The sequence below is a fragment of the Podarcis filfolensis genome, assembly GCF_964270895.1.
Source record: "Podarcis filfolensis genome assembly, chromosome: 2".
Taxonomy (NCBI): domain Eukaryota; kingdom Metazoa; phylum Chordata; class Lepidosauria; order Squamata; family Lacertidae; genus Podarcis; species Podarcis filfolensis.
The window spans coordinates 64,345,760-64,363,765 of NC_139605.1; the positions used below are offsets into that span (position 1 = coordinate 64,345,760).

Sequence of the window (18,006 nt, forward strand, 5' to 3'; positions counted from 1 at the left end):
GCCTTCCTCATTCTGCACTTACATCATTTCATTAATTTTTATCCCATTCCCTTCCTTTGAATCCCCCCTACCCTGTGCAGGAGTACTCATTTAAAATGGTAATGGTGAGGTGCATCCATTAAAAAAAACAAAAAACACAAACACCATTGCTGTTGATTTTCTCATTTGGCTTTGTTTGTCGTAATTTGCTCTGACCTTCTCCTGTGATGACGTGTTAATAAATACTTATAAGGGGGGAGCATAGCCATACACTCCCACACAATGAGGCTACTCCTTTCCATGTCTCTTGTATTTATTAAATTTCTATCCTCCCCTTCTTCCCAAAGGAGCCATGGGTGGATGTCTTGCTAGTTCTGCACCAATATTATCAGTACTTTTTGGTAAAAAACCAAATAAATCAATGAGTTGCTGGCACTCTTTTATCTTGAATGAAGCGTCATGGGTGCCAGGACATCATGGCTGCTATGGACAGAAAAAACAAAACTAAAAAAGAGGTGCTGGTATTCTCTACTAGTGAGTACTGACACATCAAAAGCATTGATGATGATGATGATTTAATTTATGAATTGTTTCTCATGAGGCATCTTGAAGCACTTTATGATATAAAACATATATAAAACAGTTACATATATAAAAACAGTTGAAAAAAATTGCATTTTTAATAAAAAAAAAACCACCTTTAAAATTAAAAACCAGTTTAAAGTATAAACAGCAGATACATGAAATCAGTTCAGATGCAGGACAGAAACCAACTTGGGATCAAAGTTTTAGAAGGCTTGCTGGAAGAGGAATGTCTGTAGCAGGCACCAAAAAGCCAACAGAGAAAGTGCCTATCTGATATGCAATGGAAGAGAATTCCAAAGGATGGGTAGCGCCAAACTGAAGACCCTACACGCCAGTCTTGCACTCTTGTATTATTAGCCTGTAAAGGAGCTTTTTCAGAATTATGGGGAAAGACTGTGATGCCCTCAGGACATGCTTTTCACTGATCACGTGGGAAAAGCCTCTGAGGTGGGAAGGCAGGGTTTACTGTGCTACAAAAATAATATTGCTTTATAACACATTGTTGTCTTCTTTTGTTTTAGGGGCCTCTTGGACTGGATGGCAAACCAGTAAGTTATGCTCTGAGTAACACACGCACACTGTGGATGAATTAAAAGTGTCAGTATTCAGCTATATGCAAAAGCATAAGGAGGAGAAGCGGCTTGGCACTGCTCCATGGTATCTAAAATCCATTGATTTAACTGTGTGAACCTAGTTGGGTTGTACTAATGGGCCCAGAGCTCATGAAAGTATTATGAGAAAGTGAATATTCTGAGAAAGCTTTACTGAAGAATAAAATATTTGTGTTCTAATAAAGCAAGAATAAAAACCGTCACCTGAGAGTCACAGCTGCTCTGTGGGCCCCAAATATGGTCTAGCTGTCAGTCACTGAGTTAGTCAACCAAGGTCTTGGCTGCACCACTTCAGATTGTTCACATGATTAAATGCATCTCTATAGAGGGGGGAAATATTTCACATACATAAATATATAGAAGTCAGGGAAAGGGGTCCAGCATAAATATCTACAAATAAAGACAGGGGAAAGGTTAAATGAGGTGTTCCTCATCCCTACATTAGAGGTAAATGGCCCCTCTTTCTCCTAGAAATAATTTGTTTTAGTAAAGGTTTGGGAGGGGGGAGCGGAACTGTAGATTAATCAGCTACTTCCTTACTATCCTCTTGTTGATCTCTACAGGGGCCTCCAGGAGCGAAAGGGGAAAAGGTAAGATTGGTCATTCAGAACATTGCCTTAAAATTTCTTAAGTAGGTTCCTAAGCATTCTAATAAGAGTTGTGTCTCAATTCTTTCTTTTTAAATCATCTTCCTGTTTGGCCTTTGGGTCATATTGTTTCCTGTGTCCACTGTCAGGAATTTGCTTTTCCATACACAAGGCTTCTGTATCAGAATCTGCAGTCCCAGTTGCCACTGGGAATTCCCACTAGGACATACCGTGTTTCTTTTGCTTTTCATTAGGGAAGGATGGGGAATTTGTGGCCTTCCAGACCACATCTCCACACCCTTGGCCCTGCTGGTTGGCGTGGGTGGAGCCCAATGACATCAGGAGGGCCACAGGTTACCTATTGCTGCTTGGACCCTCTGATTTTGACATGATTGCCATCAAAGGATTCCACAGAACCAAAAGCTCCTTACAGCTCTAGAAATAAATTTTATATTGGGAGATGTACCATGTGACTGGTTAGAGATACACCAAATTATATGTTTTCTAAATTAGCCAAATATAAGGGTTCAAGCACTTTCAATGGTTTTGAGCAACTACTCCACTCAACCAACCCACTGGGAAGGGCACTTATCTCCCAGCTGTATAACAGTCTCACACAACTGGCTGCACTTCCTCTCACTTCATTACGAAAAAAATGGGGTAAAGATTTTGGAGAAGAATTAGAGGAACAACTCTGGAAACAAATGAGGAATAAACTCCCATTTGGATGCATCTCGATTAGAACTCAAGAAAATGCTTTAAAGATATCACGCTGTCCAGCCTAATTATATAGAATTAATTGTTACACATCCAACCTTTGCTGGAGGGAATGCAATTTGCCTGGCTCTCTGCTACATATATGGTGGTTTTGCCCAAAACGTATTCTCAAATGATGGAACAATCGCTACAACCAGATCCCAAATTAGCCCTACTATCTTATTTTACTCCTCAGTTTAAGAACATAACCAGCAAACACCTCATCCTCCACTTATTAACTGCAGCCAGATTAGTGACTGCGAATAATAGGAAAACTTTATATGCAAATCTTTTGGAAGCCTGGATTTCACAAGTGTGGGACAACGTGCTTATGGACAAATTAATTGTTTCACAAAAGGAATATCAATCAGGCAGTGCAGGGGGAGATTCACACCTTCTGTACAACATGATATCCTTTTATTGACTCATGGAACCTCATGGAAAGACACTTTTCATTTGATTGCCTTTCTTGGAGCATCTAAAACTACAACCATCAGCCCCTATTTTTCTTTCTTTTCTATACAACTACTAAGCTCTCTTTTCCTTGTATGGATGTGTTTTGTTTCCTGAAATAAAAAATCAAATTAAAAAAAAAATCCACAGATATTTTATCCATGCCCTGTCTTGATACCACAATCCCACAGGAATTCCTTGCATGTGCCCTAACTATTTTTTTGCATATAGATCGGCAGTCCTTTAAATGGAAAGACTGAGGCCTTTGCATGCATGAAATGTGTGAAGGACGTCCATCACATGGTCAAATGTTAATTTGGAAACTTCCTTCATTCAGTTGGTCACCCTTTTCTATTGTATGGGGAAGAAATGAATTCTCTCATCACAGCAACTCTTAAACAACAAATAAATGAAATGGGGGAAAGAAGAATTATGATGACTTTTCTGTTTTGCAGGGGGATCAAGGAGACATCGGCCCAAGAGTAAGCACTGTTCCTAACTATGAACATTTTTAAAGCTTATGTTAGAGCCTGGCTTTGATAAGCACAGACAGATGTACTTGCATGTGAAGACGAAACAAGGTGAAAAAGGAAAAATTGTTTGTGCAGCTGCACTTTATCATATTCATCCCACTCCACTTACGTTTCTCTATCTCCTCTTTTGTTCTTCCTCCATCACTTTTTTTTTATTGTCAGCTTACAAAGATCTCTAATGATGTCTATAATGAAAACAAATTAATTGGAAGAAGAGGATGACTATGATAACTCAGGAGGAAATTTGGTGCCTTAAATTCTTGGCATGTATTAGAAAACCGAAGCCCAAATTTAAGATGATTCTCGGCTGAATGAGATATGTTTTTTAAAAGGCAGAGAAAGAGCATAGGGCAATGAGGAAATTGATAGCGAACTTGTTTCATCTTTCCTTTTCTTGGTCCTCATCCATATGGAAGACTGACTCATTAAACTATAAAAGTTAGAATTTAATAAACCTTTCTTAACGTCATACAAGCTAGCATATGGGCATCCTTCCTCTGACTCATTTTCTTTCTACTTAATTTTAATGGAGTGGGACTGAGTTCAGCTGTAATATATACATGTCCACAACAGGATTTCCACCTCCAGTGAACTGAAAAGATGCATATATATTTTTGTTTGTTTCTAGGCAAAGCATTGTTCTATTTCCCACCCCCACTCCTCAGGGATTTGCAATCAACTTTATTAAGTGTCTTCTTGTGCATTTGTATGAGGTAGAGACAAAAACAAACAAAACAAAAAGCCTGAAATGAATGAAGTGTTCTGGAAATTAGTTCAAAGAATATTGTTTTTAAACTTGAGAGTAGTGAAATTGAGCAGGCATCAACTGATAAATAGGACCAGGAGCTTTTTCACAGCAGCTTAGATTTTACAGCAAGTAAAATAATGAATGCTGGTATGGGAAATTATAAAATGGACAGGCCAAACTTAGCCAACATATGGGTTAACCTTCACCTAAAGGCTCCATTTGGATTCTAAGGATCTCTGCATCTGTTTTAAAATAAGTTTCTAGCCTCCATGAACAAAGACATTTGGTTGAAAATGTGGTAGCAAAAACCAAAGCAAGTTGAAAAAGCAGTCCAAATTCTTTTTTTCTAATGTCACAGTTTTTCTATTTAAGGATTGCAGTTTTGGAATAGTAATAGTCACAGTTATTTATCCATAGTCGGGATGTTTTCGTGGGAGAGGTGAAAAATAGGCAAAAGAACTGTTTAAAATTTCCCCCCAAGCTTTTATCATTATTAAATGGCAATTCTTTATTGCTGGAACTCCGCCGCTTATGCTTTTAAAAGGTTTGCTATCATTAATAAAATCAATAAACGTAATCCATACTCAAATACAGCACAATCTGGAAATGAAACTAAGCACGAGTCCCTCCAGGTGACAAAGGCTACACAGAATGTCAAACATATAATATGTATATAGGTATGATATTGCATTTATTCCATTCAGAGAACATTGATCCCATTTCATAGCTGAAGAACACTGAGGCACAAGGGCTTTAAAGGTCAAAACCAGCACCTTAAATCTGACCCTGTACTCTACTGGGAGCCAGTGCAGCTGGAAAAGCACTGGGTGAATATGCTCCCAGTAGTCAAGCCTGGAGGTGACCGTCGCATGGATCACTGTGGCCAGGTCAGGGTGGGAAAGGTAAGGGACCAACTGCTTGATGCGGCGAAGGTGGAAAAATGTCGTCTTGGCTGTTGCTGTAACCTGCATCTCCATGGAAAGGGAGGCGTCAAGGATTACACCCAAACTCTTAACGGAAGGCAATGGCACTAATTGGGCCCCCGCAAGAGAAGGGAGTTGGTCCCTCATCCCCATGCCATCCTGACCCAGCCATAGGACCTCTGTCTTCGAAGGATTTAGTTTCAATCGCCTCCCACGAAACCATCCAGCCACAGCTTCCAAGCATCTGGTCAGTGTGTTTGGGGCCGAGTCGGTGTCGCCATCCATCAGCAGATAGAGCTGAGTGTCATCAGAATATTGGTGACAGCGCAGCCCAAAGCTCCGGAGAATCTGGGCAAGGGGGCGCATAAAGATGTTAAAAAGCATTGGCGAGAGGATTGCGCCTTGCGGAACTCCACACACCAAGGAGTGGCATGACGACATTTCCCTCCTTAGTGCCACCCTCTGTCCCCGACCAGATATAAAAGAGCACAGCCATTTATGGGCTATTCCCTGTATCCCCATCAAATCAGTACAGTGTAGGTGAAAAAAACCGTCAGCAAGTCCAGTAAATCAATGAGCGCTGAAAAAACACTGATGAGATTCTAGAACTTTCTAACTTTATAATTCAGAATGTTATGGAGGCCCTTGATCATAGGAAGTACCGTATACCCTATGTGTAATCTTTTTAAGCTAATATAACAACTTTGAAAAAAATGAGGAATTCCTTTTTCAAATTACACAATACTCACTGTGATACAAACTACTGTGAAATATATTCTGTAGGGGAAATGTTTCCTGTACGTTATCAGAAGTAGGACAGCACACTCTATATTATGATATTGCTCTGTTTCACGTGGCAAATTATATCTGGATGCACCTCATAAAGTAGAATTTAGAGGCTTTCATCCTCAAACTATCTATGTAGGAAATCTTGTGCTACTTTATGAACAAAACCATATCAGTATAAGTTCCTGAGACAAGATTATACCTGAAAGAGTAGTAAGGAAAAGGTGTGTGGTGACTGGTGATGCCTGATATCTGTTCCTAGAAGAGAGTTGTCACCATTAAATATAAACCATTGAATGGAGACCATTCAGAAATATGTTACGTTTTAAAAAGATGGAAAACGTTGCAAGCAGTCCCCAGATGTTATCAATTACGCATGAAAGCAGTCTGCATTTAGAAGCATTCATGTTATGAAATATGTTCATGCCCCAGTTTCTCAAATGCGTTGTATCCCTTGGGGAAACTGAGCTCCAGTCGCTCAGCAGGATCATCAAGTAATCAGATTATGGTACTAACTGTTTGTGATTTTCTCTTTCTCTCTCTCTCTCTCTCTCTCTCACACACACACACACACGTACAAATCTTAATGATTCTGGATGTTTAGGACATTTATTTGGCTCCTCAGTCCTTCTGTTTTCTCTTCCAATTCCTGGGACCTTTCCTGTGACACCACCTGGGCTCAATTATCTTTACTTCCTTAACTTGAGCAATATCATTTCTTTAGCCTCAGTGATAGACTTTATTTCCTAAAGTTGTTTCCTGGTTTATATGGGAGGATACGTTATTTCAGATTACATGTTCTGTGGTGGCAGTAAAGAAAAAACAATCAGCAGCTGCTAATGCCTCTGAGAGAAGGAGTTGTCTTAAGAGGTTTTTTTTTAAGAGACAGGGTAATAATTTAATTACAATGGAAATTGCATAATTTTCTTTGAGCGCATCCTGTTCTGAAACTATGCATTAAGCTTGAGTAGTACTAGCTTAATGCATCTATTCTGTTTGATAACATCTTTCTCATGGAAAAACATGGTGCCAGTATTCTTTTCCCAGTTCAAAATTACAGTTATTTTTAAAGAATTAGCTCAGACATTCCCAAAATGTATTTCTTTTAATTTAACTGAAACTGAAACAATTATGTTTGAATCTGTTTCATCAATCATGCATTTTGCACGATCTGCTTGCATACAATTCCCCAAGCATTTTCAGTTGCTTTCAAAGCAAAACAAAACAAATTCAGGCTCATAAATTTTCAAGAAGAAGGTGGTGAAGGACAACAGTATGCTTTTTTAAAATTTATTTTTAAATTATTATTATTTTTAATATCCATTTTTCCCATCCTGAAAAAAATGGAAAAAAAATGTCCAGGAAAATCTGGGTGTATGGCAACCCATGTCGGCAGTGCCGTTTTTACTGATTTTGCATAAAAATAGCTCAAAAACAGCAAATTCTTTTTGGCTATTTTGCCAAAAAAGTTCAACTCTGGGCAAAAAAACGTCCCATCTTTGTAGTCCAGCTTCCTTGTTTTCACAGTGGTCAACCAGATGCTACTGGGAAGCCCACAAGCAGGACATGAAAGCAGCAACTCTCCACTGTTTTTGTATCTCAGAACAGTGCTTCAGAACACAAAATTAAGTGTCTTCTGCTGAAATTTGATAGGGCTTTTTAATGAGACTGAATTTCTGGTTGAAGCATACAGCATTTGCAACAAATGGAGAGGAATGTTGCTGTACTGTTGTTTTGCAAAACTCGGTCAAGTGCCACCGTTTGTCCTGTTGTTGACTAGCTTTTACTGAATTTTTATAAATATGCCTACACACAGAAAGAAGCAAGGAGCTGATAATAAATATACCACATGTAGCAGTTCTTGACAGTTACTGCAGTATACTTAATGAAAGTAAAAAGAAATGGGGAAACTGTATAGAATGGGTATTTTAAAAAACTAGCAATTCTACCATTGTTATCTATGTACTAAATCAAATCAAAATGAATGTACAAGACATTTACTAGGAAACAAGATAATCAGTGTATGCAAAAATACATTCGGGGGGAACTGTGAAGTATTTGCAACCCATAGCTATGTATTTCCAAAAAGTCAGTGATATGTTGGGCATTGACTATGATTGAAATTCCTTCTCCCAGTTCTCTAGAGGAGCCTTCCCCAACCTGGTGCCCTCCAGACATTTCTGAAGTACATCATCCCTGGTCTTTGACCATGCTGGCCAATGCTGATAAAGATAGGGGCCCACAGCATCTGAAGAACACAAAGCAGTTGCATAAAGCAGTTGCTGCCCTCTGTTGTTTTAGTGTTGTTCAGAACAAGAACCAAGGTTCTGCTATGCTGTCAAGGGTCCTCTCTGTTGTCAAAGTAGTTAGAAATAGGATGTGGAAAGAAAGTGGGTTCTACTCTCATTAAGTCATGCAACCGTTTTACTTAAAATCATGACCATTTGTTTCCAAGAGTGTTGCAGATTGTCTTTGCTCAGCCCTGGGCAACATAAGTTGTTTTCCACAAAAACAACTTAATTTTTTTCAAATTTCTTTTCCAAGAGGTGCTTCTTATTTGGTGTTGCTAGCAGTTATACCAAAACAAATGTGTAGATCTTGCATGTTGATCTGTCCTTCAGCTAAGATTTTAATCGTTCGTGTACTCAACTAAAACAATTTACATGCAGTTCAATGAGACTCGCCTCAGGACAGAGGATGAGGATATGAAAATGTTACATCTGTGTTGCAGATGCTACATGCAACTTACGACTTTGCAGACAACCCTCAACCAAACTCATGGAAGCACTGGTAGTTCTTCCATGGTAGTAGACAGCCGCCCCCCCCCCAGTCCTTTTATCGAACAGGGGAGCAATGCTTCTGGTATCCAGTTCTGTAATCTGGTCCACATTCCACGTCTAACTTAATTACATTTTAGGACTAAATTGCTTGACTCCAGGGTATTTATATGCTGTTGGCAGGGGGAGACAACATTTGATACATGTAATGATACTATATGAATTAGATTTTTTAAAATCCCATTTGATTTTTCTTTCTTTTATGAGGAAGATGAGCTTTACAGAAAGCACCCATAACCATATACAGAAATTATCTCCTTTCTAGTACGTCAAGCAGATGAATTGAGTTTACTTGGCTGTCAGGCATTAGCCTTATCCAAACGGGTTGACTGGCAAAGCAGTCAGGCTCATGCTTTTCTATATTTAAACCACTTGTAAGTATGTACAGTAACTCAAGTTACACTTTATTTTAGGGCTTAACATACTTGGATAGAAATGAGATTTACTGTGGCTGACAGGTTGGCATACAGCCCTGTGAATGGTTTTACAGTTTAGCTCAAATCTCAAATACAAAGATCATGTAGTAGAATCCTAGGAATGCTTACTCTGAAGTAAGTACCACTGTATTCAATGGGGCTTGCTTTCAAGTAAGCTTATTTAGAATTTCAGCTTCATATAGTTAAACAGACACTCGGGTCACTTTCAGAATCCTAATATGAGAGTAGAAGAGTTTGAAAATTGAATCTTTAAACATCTCTACTCAAAATGGAAAACATGAACTCCCAAATGGTTAAGGTATGCCAGCATTAGAAAGCTGGAATTTGTCTAGATTCTTCCTTAGTGGGTATATATATCAGTTGCCAAGGAACACACGTGCCTATAAAATCACGGTTGCTGAAGTGATAGCAATTCTTGCCCTTTAAAGAAATGTTGAAAAATATCTTAAATTATGTCCTGTGAAGCTGAGGAATTAGTAAGATCCCCACCCACCACCACTGCCGCCATTATTTTGTAGTTCTGAAGTCTGTGATGCTGACCTAATGGAAAGCTGTACATTCTGATACCACCTATACAGCTATTGAATAATGTGTCTTAAATCTATTGTTGCTGTTCCATTTATTATTTCACCTTGTGATACCAATTGTTTGTTCCATACTGGGCTCCCTCTCATATATTATGCTGATTGAACCATTTTTCTCTACCATCATAACATTTGTCTTGACCTCTTTGTCTTTCCTGCCACACATTGACTAGATGGCTTTCCCTCGCCTCAGTCATGGATTTCTCTCTGACCAGCCTATTTTTAGCCGACGTATCCTTAAGGTAGAATCGCTTTTAATCTTCTGGCTTGCTGTGTTTTCTTGTGAGGTTGCTTTTTAAAAACTTTTCTAATTTATGATCTGATAATTCCTCCTTCATTTCCATTCTTTCGTTCTCCTGTTCTGTTCTTTTACAATCTAACAACCACCCCCCTACAGTTTTACATCATAAACAAAATGGAGCAATTGCCATGACAACTAGAATCTGAGGGGGTTTTCCCCCCATTGCAACAGCGCCAAAAATAATAATAGAAACATTTACAGGTAAACATCAACTAATGAGAGACAGTTTAAAGCAGCCATCCCATTAACCATAAGCAAATTACTCAGCCTCATCGTGTTGACAGGATTTCACATTTGCTTTCATGAAAGCAGATCTAACATTCTTTGTCATCTACACAATCAAAGCCATGCTGAATATCATGATGACTAGTTGACTTTCCCAAAGATAAATTCTTTTCCCCTGGCCAGAATTGCATTCTCTCAATTACAATATTGAGCCAGTCTCCCTGAAAACCTGAATAGGTTAATAGAAAATTGTACAGTGTTTCTGTTCTCAGAAGCAGCAGAGCCCTCTTCAGGCATTAACATATTATTGCCTGAAAAGGGAACACTGAATAGAGTTGGGATGCACACTTTTAGCCCATCCCCCAGAGCCATGTGACTTTCAGACCATAGAATTGTTTACAGTGGACATCTGCATCTGGGTGCCTTATGCATTGAAAGGCTCCTTGTGCAAGTGGGAACCCTGATCATCTCACTTGCGTAGGTAGCCTTTACACAAGGCTCCCAGAGTATGCCATAAACACACAAAGGGCCAGAGCTGTCACATAGCTCCAGGAGCGAGACAAAACACACGTCCCTGAAGCCCTGCTAGCGTTCCCCTCTAACGGGAAACAGGCATCTATCAAGGGCGAGGCTAGACGAGAACCCTTCTCCCTGACATCTAGTTTTCTATGTGCAAGGAGTTTTTCTGTAGATGGTCATTCCATCAGATGAGTCACCACTGGTCTTCAACTGGTGGGTTGCAACAGGAGCACTACCATCATGCAAATATATGATAAAAGATTAAGAAATGGGTCCCCAGATGCCAGATTGGGTTAAAAGTAGGTCCTGGGTCTAAAAAAGTAATCCTTGTATTCTGTGTTGAAAACTTTCAATAAAAATTCAGACAAAATAAATGTATAAATAAGTTGAAGATACCTGAGTTTAGAGTGACCTATCTAGGTTCACTACTATATGTACTGAGTTCCACCCACAGTACAGAATACATAAGTGATACATAAGTACAGAATCCCTGCACACAAGATTATCAGCCTACAAAATGTACACAAATTAAGCATTTCCTTAAAAACGGCAAATTTGTCAAGGACCATGCTTTCTGATTTATTGGATGCAGAGCGTTTGAAGACTGACTCTGATTTTGAAATGTTGTACTTTCAGGATTATAGCTGGAGGATGCCTGCATATTTTGTGAATAAAAATATGTTGGTATATAAAAGAAATGATAATAATATATATACTGAGAAATTTTATAGGTCCATTTGTTTTTATCTTGTACTCATATCGTTGCTCAGTGAGGGAATTTTCTGAACTGGACGTTGGTAGCGTGGCTTTCTGAACTGGAATGTAGAATGGCTTTCACTGTTAGGTTTTTGATTTATAGCAGGATGACTTTAAGTACAAGTCTGTCACTGGAGACATCCTGCCCAGATGTTATAAAGAGCTTTATAATCCACCCTTATCATGGGGGGTTTCAGTGCTGCTTCCATATGTTCAAGCAGACTAGTTCTAGATGCGGAGCTCTTCACCCCAACTTACCCACAGTAGATCATAACCCCAGGAACAGTAATGTTAATAGGCAGCCATGGTCATCTAAATGATAGATCTTGGAGACCTGGTGTCAATTCTCTGCTTTAGCCAGAAGCAAGAAACCATTCTCTTGGCTTTAGTAAAAATGAAATAAGTGTCGCCTGCCTCAGAAAGAGCGTCTGTATGCTCTGTACATGAAACAAAGGTTAAGTGTAGAATTCATGATCAGAGATGAAATATCTGGCTATGCTTTGTTGCAAGTCCTTTTGGAAAACTAGCTTAACATATAAAAAGCTGCTTGTCGTTTAAGGATAAAAGTCTTCTTATTTGAAAACAGGAAATAAAAACCTCTGCTGCTCACACAGTTGCATAATTCTGTAGATTGTGACCAGATTACTAGTGCACTTATTACATAATTGGTGTACTTATTATACAACCAACATTACACCTGTTTTGAGTCTTCTCTTGTGTTCACTAGATGCTGATAGTAAATGTACGCGCTCCATGAGCATGGTGTGCAATGTATGCTAGCATTCTACATCTGTGTGTATTCTTGCTGTGACATCCAACCCTTTCTCCTTTATAATCAATGATTTGTGTTTTTTACAGAATGCATTAAAATGTTGTAAAAAAAAAAAAATCAGAAAGTTACTAGATTCCTCCTTCCCCCCAAGATAATAAATTAGGTATGATCTAAAGACACATGATACAACAAATTTGCTGAAGCTAAGCAAGCCTGGATTTGGTCAATACCTAGATGGGAGAATGCCTTTGAACCCTACATAAAAATCAATTCCATTTATGTCTGTGAAAGAAAGGCTGGATATAAATGTAATAATTACAGTAATTCTGGCATCTTCTAGATGGCAGAACTCTTAAGTTATCCATGTAAAAATAAACTGGAATGCTAATTTTGAGGTTTAGCATTTTTGGATATTTTAAAGATTTGCTTTACTATATGTATACTCAGATAAAGAATGCTGTTTTGCAAGCATAATCTGGGTGGTAGTTTTCTCTCTTACTTTCTCGCGATAGTACTGTGGTATTTAAAGAACTGGGGTTCATTCTTTAGTTGCTTTACCTGTTTCTCATTGGAAGAGAAAAGACCTTTCACTAATCATTTCTCAAAACTAGGCAGTATCGGAGTCCAATGTCTGCAAGCAGAAACAGAATATGCCATTCTGTACCATGCAGGCACACAAATTGGACACGGATGAGTTAGAAATACTAATTACCAATATTTGTGATTAGATGAATTGTTTGGAAGAATAAAACAAACACCAAGAAACCTTAGGCATAAATTTCTTCTCTTTCAGTAAGTTTACGTACTAGAGAAAGGTCAGTCAGTTTGCAGGCTCAAGGTTTTATCTTTAAACTCAAAAATACTGATTCCCTGACCATGTGTCCTGTTTTATTTCTTTCCCTCTCTCATTTTGCTATGCAGTGAGTTTGCAGCCACAGTCCACCCATAAGGACTTTGTTTTTCTTTTTTTTCACATTGCGATGTTTTGTCTAAACTTCTTATAGGGGGATCAAGGTAATGATGGCGCTGCTGGTCCGCCAGGTCCTCCTGGACAGCCGGGTGCAAGAGGGCCCCCTGGAGACACAGGAAAAGATGGCCCAAGGGGACCCCCAGGCCTTCCTGTAAGGCGTAGTTATTAGCTAAGATAACTGTTGAAAACTAAAATGCATGTTTTGCGGGGATATCCTGCTCATGAATGCATTTCAATTATAAGTTCCTGAGCCTCGAACTCAGATGTATCAAGGTGCTAAGGGAAGGATACAGGCATTTTTGGAGCAAAGAGTAAGAGCGAAGGGAAATCACTCTTCAATATCTTGAAACCAGAGGCAGAACTTATCTTCAAACTGTTTGCGTTGAACAGGGACGATAATCTAGTCAACAAAGCTTTGTGGTGGCGCCTTGCCTTGGAATGGTTATCTTGCATTTTGCAATGAGCAGCTAATATTCTGACAATTCTGCTTGTAGATTCTAGCAATATGGCAGGCTTTGGGGTTTTATCAACATTCAAGTTTCCCTTGCTGATGCAGCAGCAATCTCTTTTGGCAGTGCCCATGGGATTGTTCTGTAGGGCAAGCGGTAGTTGTGTCATAAAATGATCTTCACAGTAGTCTTTTATTAACTAACCATTCATACTCAGTCCTTAGTCATTAAATTAATCACTAATTTCCCTGCTGTTGAATTAGGAGAATTAACAGTCATTATCTACTAAGCAAAGATAACTGAGATGAGATACAGTTTATGTGTTCAATGTTAATCCACAATAAATAGAACCATAGCATACCTGTCTGTATTTTCACTTTATTAATGACACTAATCTAAATCATCAAGACATGGCAACATTTCTACGTTCCCTAAGTCAATGAAATAACTGAAATAACGCAATCTCCTTAAGCTTCTCTTCTTCACTGTTGTGCTTTTTAGGTGGGAGGGGAGCGTTTTGAAAAAGTAATTTTAGAAATGCATTCATTGTCTCTTTATTTAAATAACTTAGATTTGTGTTTCTTTAGGGTGAGAAAGGACAACCTGGAGAAGCTGGTATCATGGTTAGTATGCAATCTATGGTATTAAAACATATCCTAATGGATTGATTTCACATATTAAGCATGAGAAGCTTGCCTAGCCTACCTCAGATGTGTGTAACCTCCTCCTCTTCCTCATTCTGCTCTATAATAGTTTTATACAGCTCCTTTCCTTGACTATGCTTTGGCCATCTAATCACTACCCCTAAATACATGTCTACCATCTGTGCCATGTTGAGTTTAGAACAATTGTCAGGCTTAATTGTCTAGGGCTTATGAAACAGTCAGAGTCTCATTTGTTTTTACGAGTCAGCTTTCTGTACTGCACCATCAGAAAAAATAAGGTGAGCCTCTTTCCCCAAGCACTTTTTCGTTCTCTTCCATCTTTTGTTGTCCTACAAACATTTCGCATAAGCTCTTTTGTCAGGCCTTATTTAGGTTATTTCTTTACATCAATATTGTAATATTTTTTAATTGCTACATGCACTGACTGTGGCGCATGAGAACTACAAGTGCCAAAACCTAGACTATCAAAAGACTTGCTGACCTCTTTTTAAGTGTCAGAACATTTGTAATAAGATACCATGCTAGCAAACTTAACTCCCAAGTGTATTTCGTCATAGGAGAAATACCCATTTCCACTTCTGCATCCTGTGCGTGCTACTGCATGGATGACCCACTGCCCTTTCACAAGCCTTTCAAGGGTACTATATTTACAGCATCTTGACGTAAAAGATCACAGGCCATGAGTGAAATTTTTATTTATTATTATTTTTATTTATTACATTTATATACCACTCTTCATTTGAGGATCACAGCACGGTTTACAATATAAACACACAAAAATACGTAACATAATAACAAATAAAACAACACCTCCACGCAGAGAGATTTTAAAAGGCCATAGGTTGTTTAATTAGGCAAAGGCCTGGAAGAAGAGAAATGTTTCCACATGGCTGCTAAACATATGTTGGTGGTTTGTGGTATATTCTAAGAAGCAATCTTCCCACTGTGTGCCCCCACCCCACCCCACCACCAATAGGCTAGGATGAGTTGAAAGAACCCCCCAGAACAGCGCATGGGCAGAGGAGAGGGAGATCGTTATAGCAGGCGAGCAGAAATGCTCGTGCTGACAGAGCGATCTCCTTAGCTCTAAGCTGAATTATTCCCATCATGTTTTGAGGACCCACCCTATTCCTGCGACTGTGTTTTGTTTTGACTGTTTTTTCTTATTGAATTAAAAAATGCTGAAATCCACCCTGAGACCTGCAGGTGAGGAAAGGGTAATAATCATAGTGGGCAGGATTCAGCTAGTGAGTCCTGTCAGCACAAGGGCTTCTGTTTGTGCAGTGGGGCTTTCTCTCTCCCTACCCCAATAATTCCCTTTTAAAGCTTGCGGTAAGGAATTCCATCGTTTTAACTATGCATTGTATGAAAAAGTGTTTCCTTTTTCTGAATCTTCCAACATTCAGCTTCATTGGATGGCCTCAGGTATTGTGTTTCTATTTAAGTTTTGTGACTGGTTACACCCAACAGCCATTTTATAGAGGTGCCCATGTCGCTTCCTCTAAATTGCAAATGGACCTTTGGGCCCCAAAAAGATTGACAGCCCAGCAACATTTTTAATGAGCTTGGCTGCGTTTTGTTTTGTTTTGAAAATGGTACAATTTTATTTGTAACATTTCCTAGACATTGGAAAAAAAATGTTTTCATTCCTGATATTTTTAAGTCAAACATAACGTGCTTCACTTATTTGTTTTGAAGGGTGAGCCTGGTATTCCAGGAGGAAAAGTAAGTTATTTATGTTTCTTTCTTTCAAATGCTATCTGCATTGAGACAACATGTTCCCAACCCTATCTGTCTGTCTGTCTGTCTATCTGTCTGTCTATCTATCTATCTATCTATCTATCTATCTATCTATCTATTTCTACCTCACAACTCAGTTATCACAACAGAGTCACAAAATATCTCCAACTTGAAAGTAAAATAACATGGCAGTTAAAACTACTAAACACATTTAAAATAACCTTTTTAAAAACAAAAAAAAACCAGCAATACAATAGTGCAAAGCAATCCTCTGATCCAGAGCAGACTGTGGTTTGTTTCTTGCCCAGCGCAGCAGCAGAATGAGCAAGGGAGGAGCAAAGCTCTTGAGATTTCAGTAGCATCCACCAACATCCCAAACTACAGGGGAGTTGTGTAACTATTGCATTGTAATCAGGGCTAATCACATGGGGCTCACCCATCCATGGATATGATAGATCAAACATTATTCACTCTGTGCTGTTGTATCCCTGAAGCTGATCCAGTACATGAAAGCTTCTGCCATAACAGTCTTTAAGGTGTAACAAGACTCTGCCATTCTTGCTGCAAGAAGTGATCACAGCTACCCCTCTAGAAACTGTCCAAATGGAGTGGTTTGCTAATATCTGGACTGGAGTTTTAAGAAGCAAATATCTGTATATATTTCTCCAAGGCAGCTGAGTCGGGGGCAGGATATGTGTGTATTTATTTTGGATTGTGTTAGCTAAAGATCCTTTTCCATATAATGGACCTTAGAAGGGCCACCAAGTAGCTGTGGCCAAGTTGGAAAACACTTTATTATTAATTCATGCTGTCAGAGCTACCCTAGGTCCCAGCTCACAAAGGACCAACGCTGCTTCGTTGTTAAGTATAAAAGTCTTTATTGAAGTTCAGTTTCACTTCCAGAGCCGCAGCGCGCAGCCCCACGTCTAAAGTGTCAGACCACTGATGCTCCGTCTGAGTCTCCTCCCCCTTGACACCAATTTAAGATTCTAGCCTTGCTCCACCTTCTCCGCTGCTCCTTCCTCCTCTGGGTCCGCCTGCCCGCCGGGGTTCCGCCCTTTCTAGCCTCTTCTCCCGCTGATTCCCCTGAGCCTTCTCCCTCCCTCCGGCGGGCTTTAGGAGCTGGTTCCCCATCCGGGTCTCCTGCTGTTCCGCTCGCCTGCACATTTGAACTTGGCGCGCGCGCCCAGCCAGCAGCTTTCCTCCTGACCGTTCCACTGCTGCTGTCACTGCTTCCCCCATCGGGGGGGGGGCTAGCTGCAACTGACCTCCCCTCCGTTGGAGGCGTGGTCAGCCCTGACTCCCTCTCTGGAGGAGACACTGCTCCTGACACATGTGACTCCTCCCCCCCACTACGCTCTGGTGGGGAAACTGGTCCTGATCCTCCACTGCTGCTTTGGGGTTCCCCTCTGGCTCCTTGTTTCTGGTGCGTCCCCCCTGGGACCCCCCTTGCCCTGACCATCGGCGCCCCCTTCTGGGAATCTTCTGATTCGCTGGAGAAGCTCATGGAATCTCTCGGGCCACTGTCATACTCCCCTACGCTGCCCTCGGATTCTTCCCCTTCGCTCTCCCAATCCTCTCTCCCCAGTGCTCCTGCTCCTGATTCCCTGACACATGCTGTTCAGAACTGCACATAACCTATGGCTACAGTATGTTTAGGAAACACGTTTAAGGATTACATTTCAGTGTGTTCCACAGATAATGAGTGATGTCTTCATGATTTATCCACACTGCAAATAAGACTACTCTGAGCTAATAAATGAAATCTCTCCATCTCTCTTCTGAACAGT

At 39.8% G+C, this 18,006-nt stretch overlaps 1 protein-coding gene across 6 annotated transcripts in view; it reads left to right on the forward strand.

Annotated features, from left to right (window-relative positions):
- Positions 1-18,006, forward strand: part of COL23A1 (collagen type XXIII alpha 1 chain) — a 311,227-nt gene that overhangs the window by 256,620 nt on the left and 36,601 nt on the right. For 4 of the 6 annotated variants that reach the window (XM_083592227.1, XM_083592229.1, XM_083592228.1 and 1 more), the window contains 6 exons: positions 1,086-1,112; positions 1,739-1,765; positions 3,427-3,453; positions 13,397-13,513; positions 14,399-14,434; positions 16,175-16,201. In XM_083592227.1, the coding sequence (XP_083448353.1) occupies positions 14,432-14,434; positions 16,175-16,201 (30 nt within the window). In that variant the 5' untranslated portion in view covers positions 1,086-1,112; positions 1,739-1,765; positions 3,427-3,453; positions 13,397-13,513; positions 14,399-14,431. The remainder of the gene's footprint in view (positions 1-1,085; positions 1,113-1,738; positions 1,766-3,426; positions 3,454-13,396; positions 13,514-14,398; positions 14,435-16,174; positions 16,202-18,006) is intronic. The other 2 variants (XM_083592226.1, XM_083592225.1) reach the window with 1 other exon arrangement.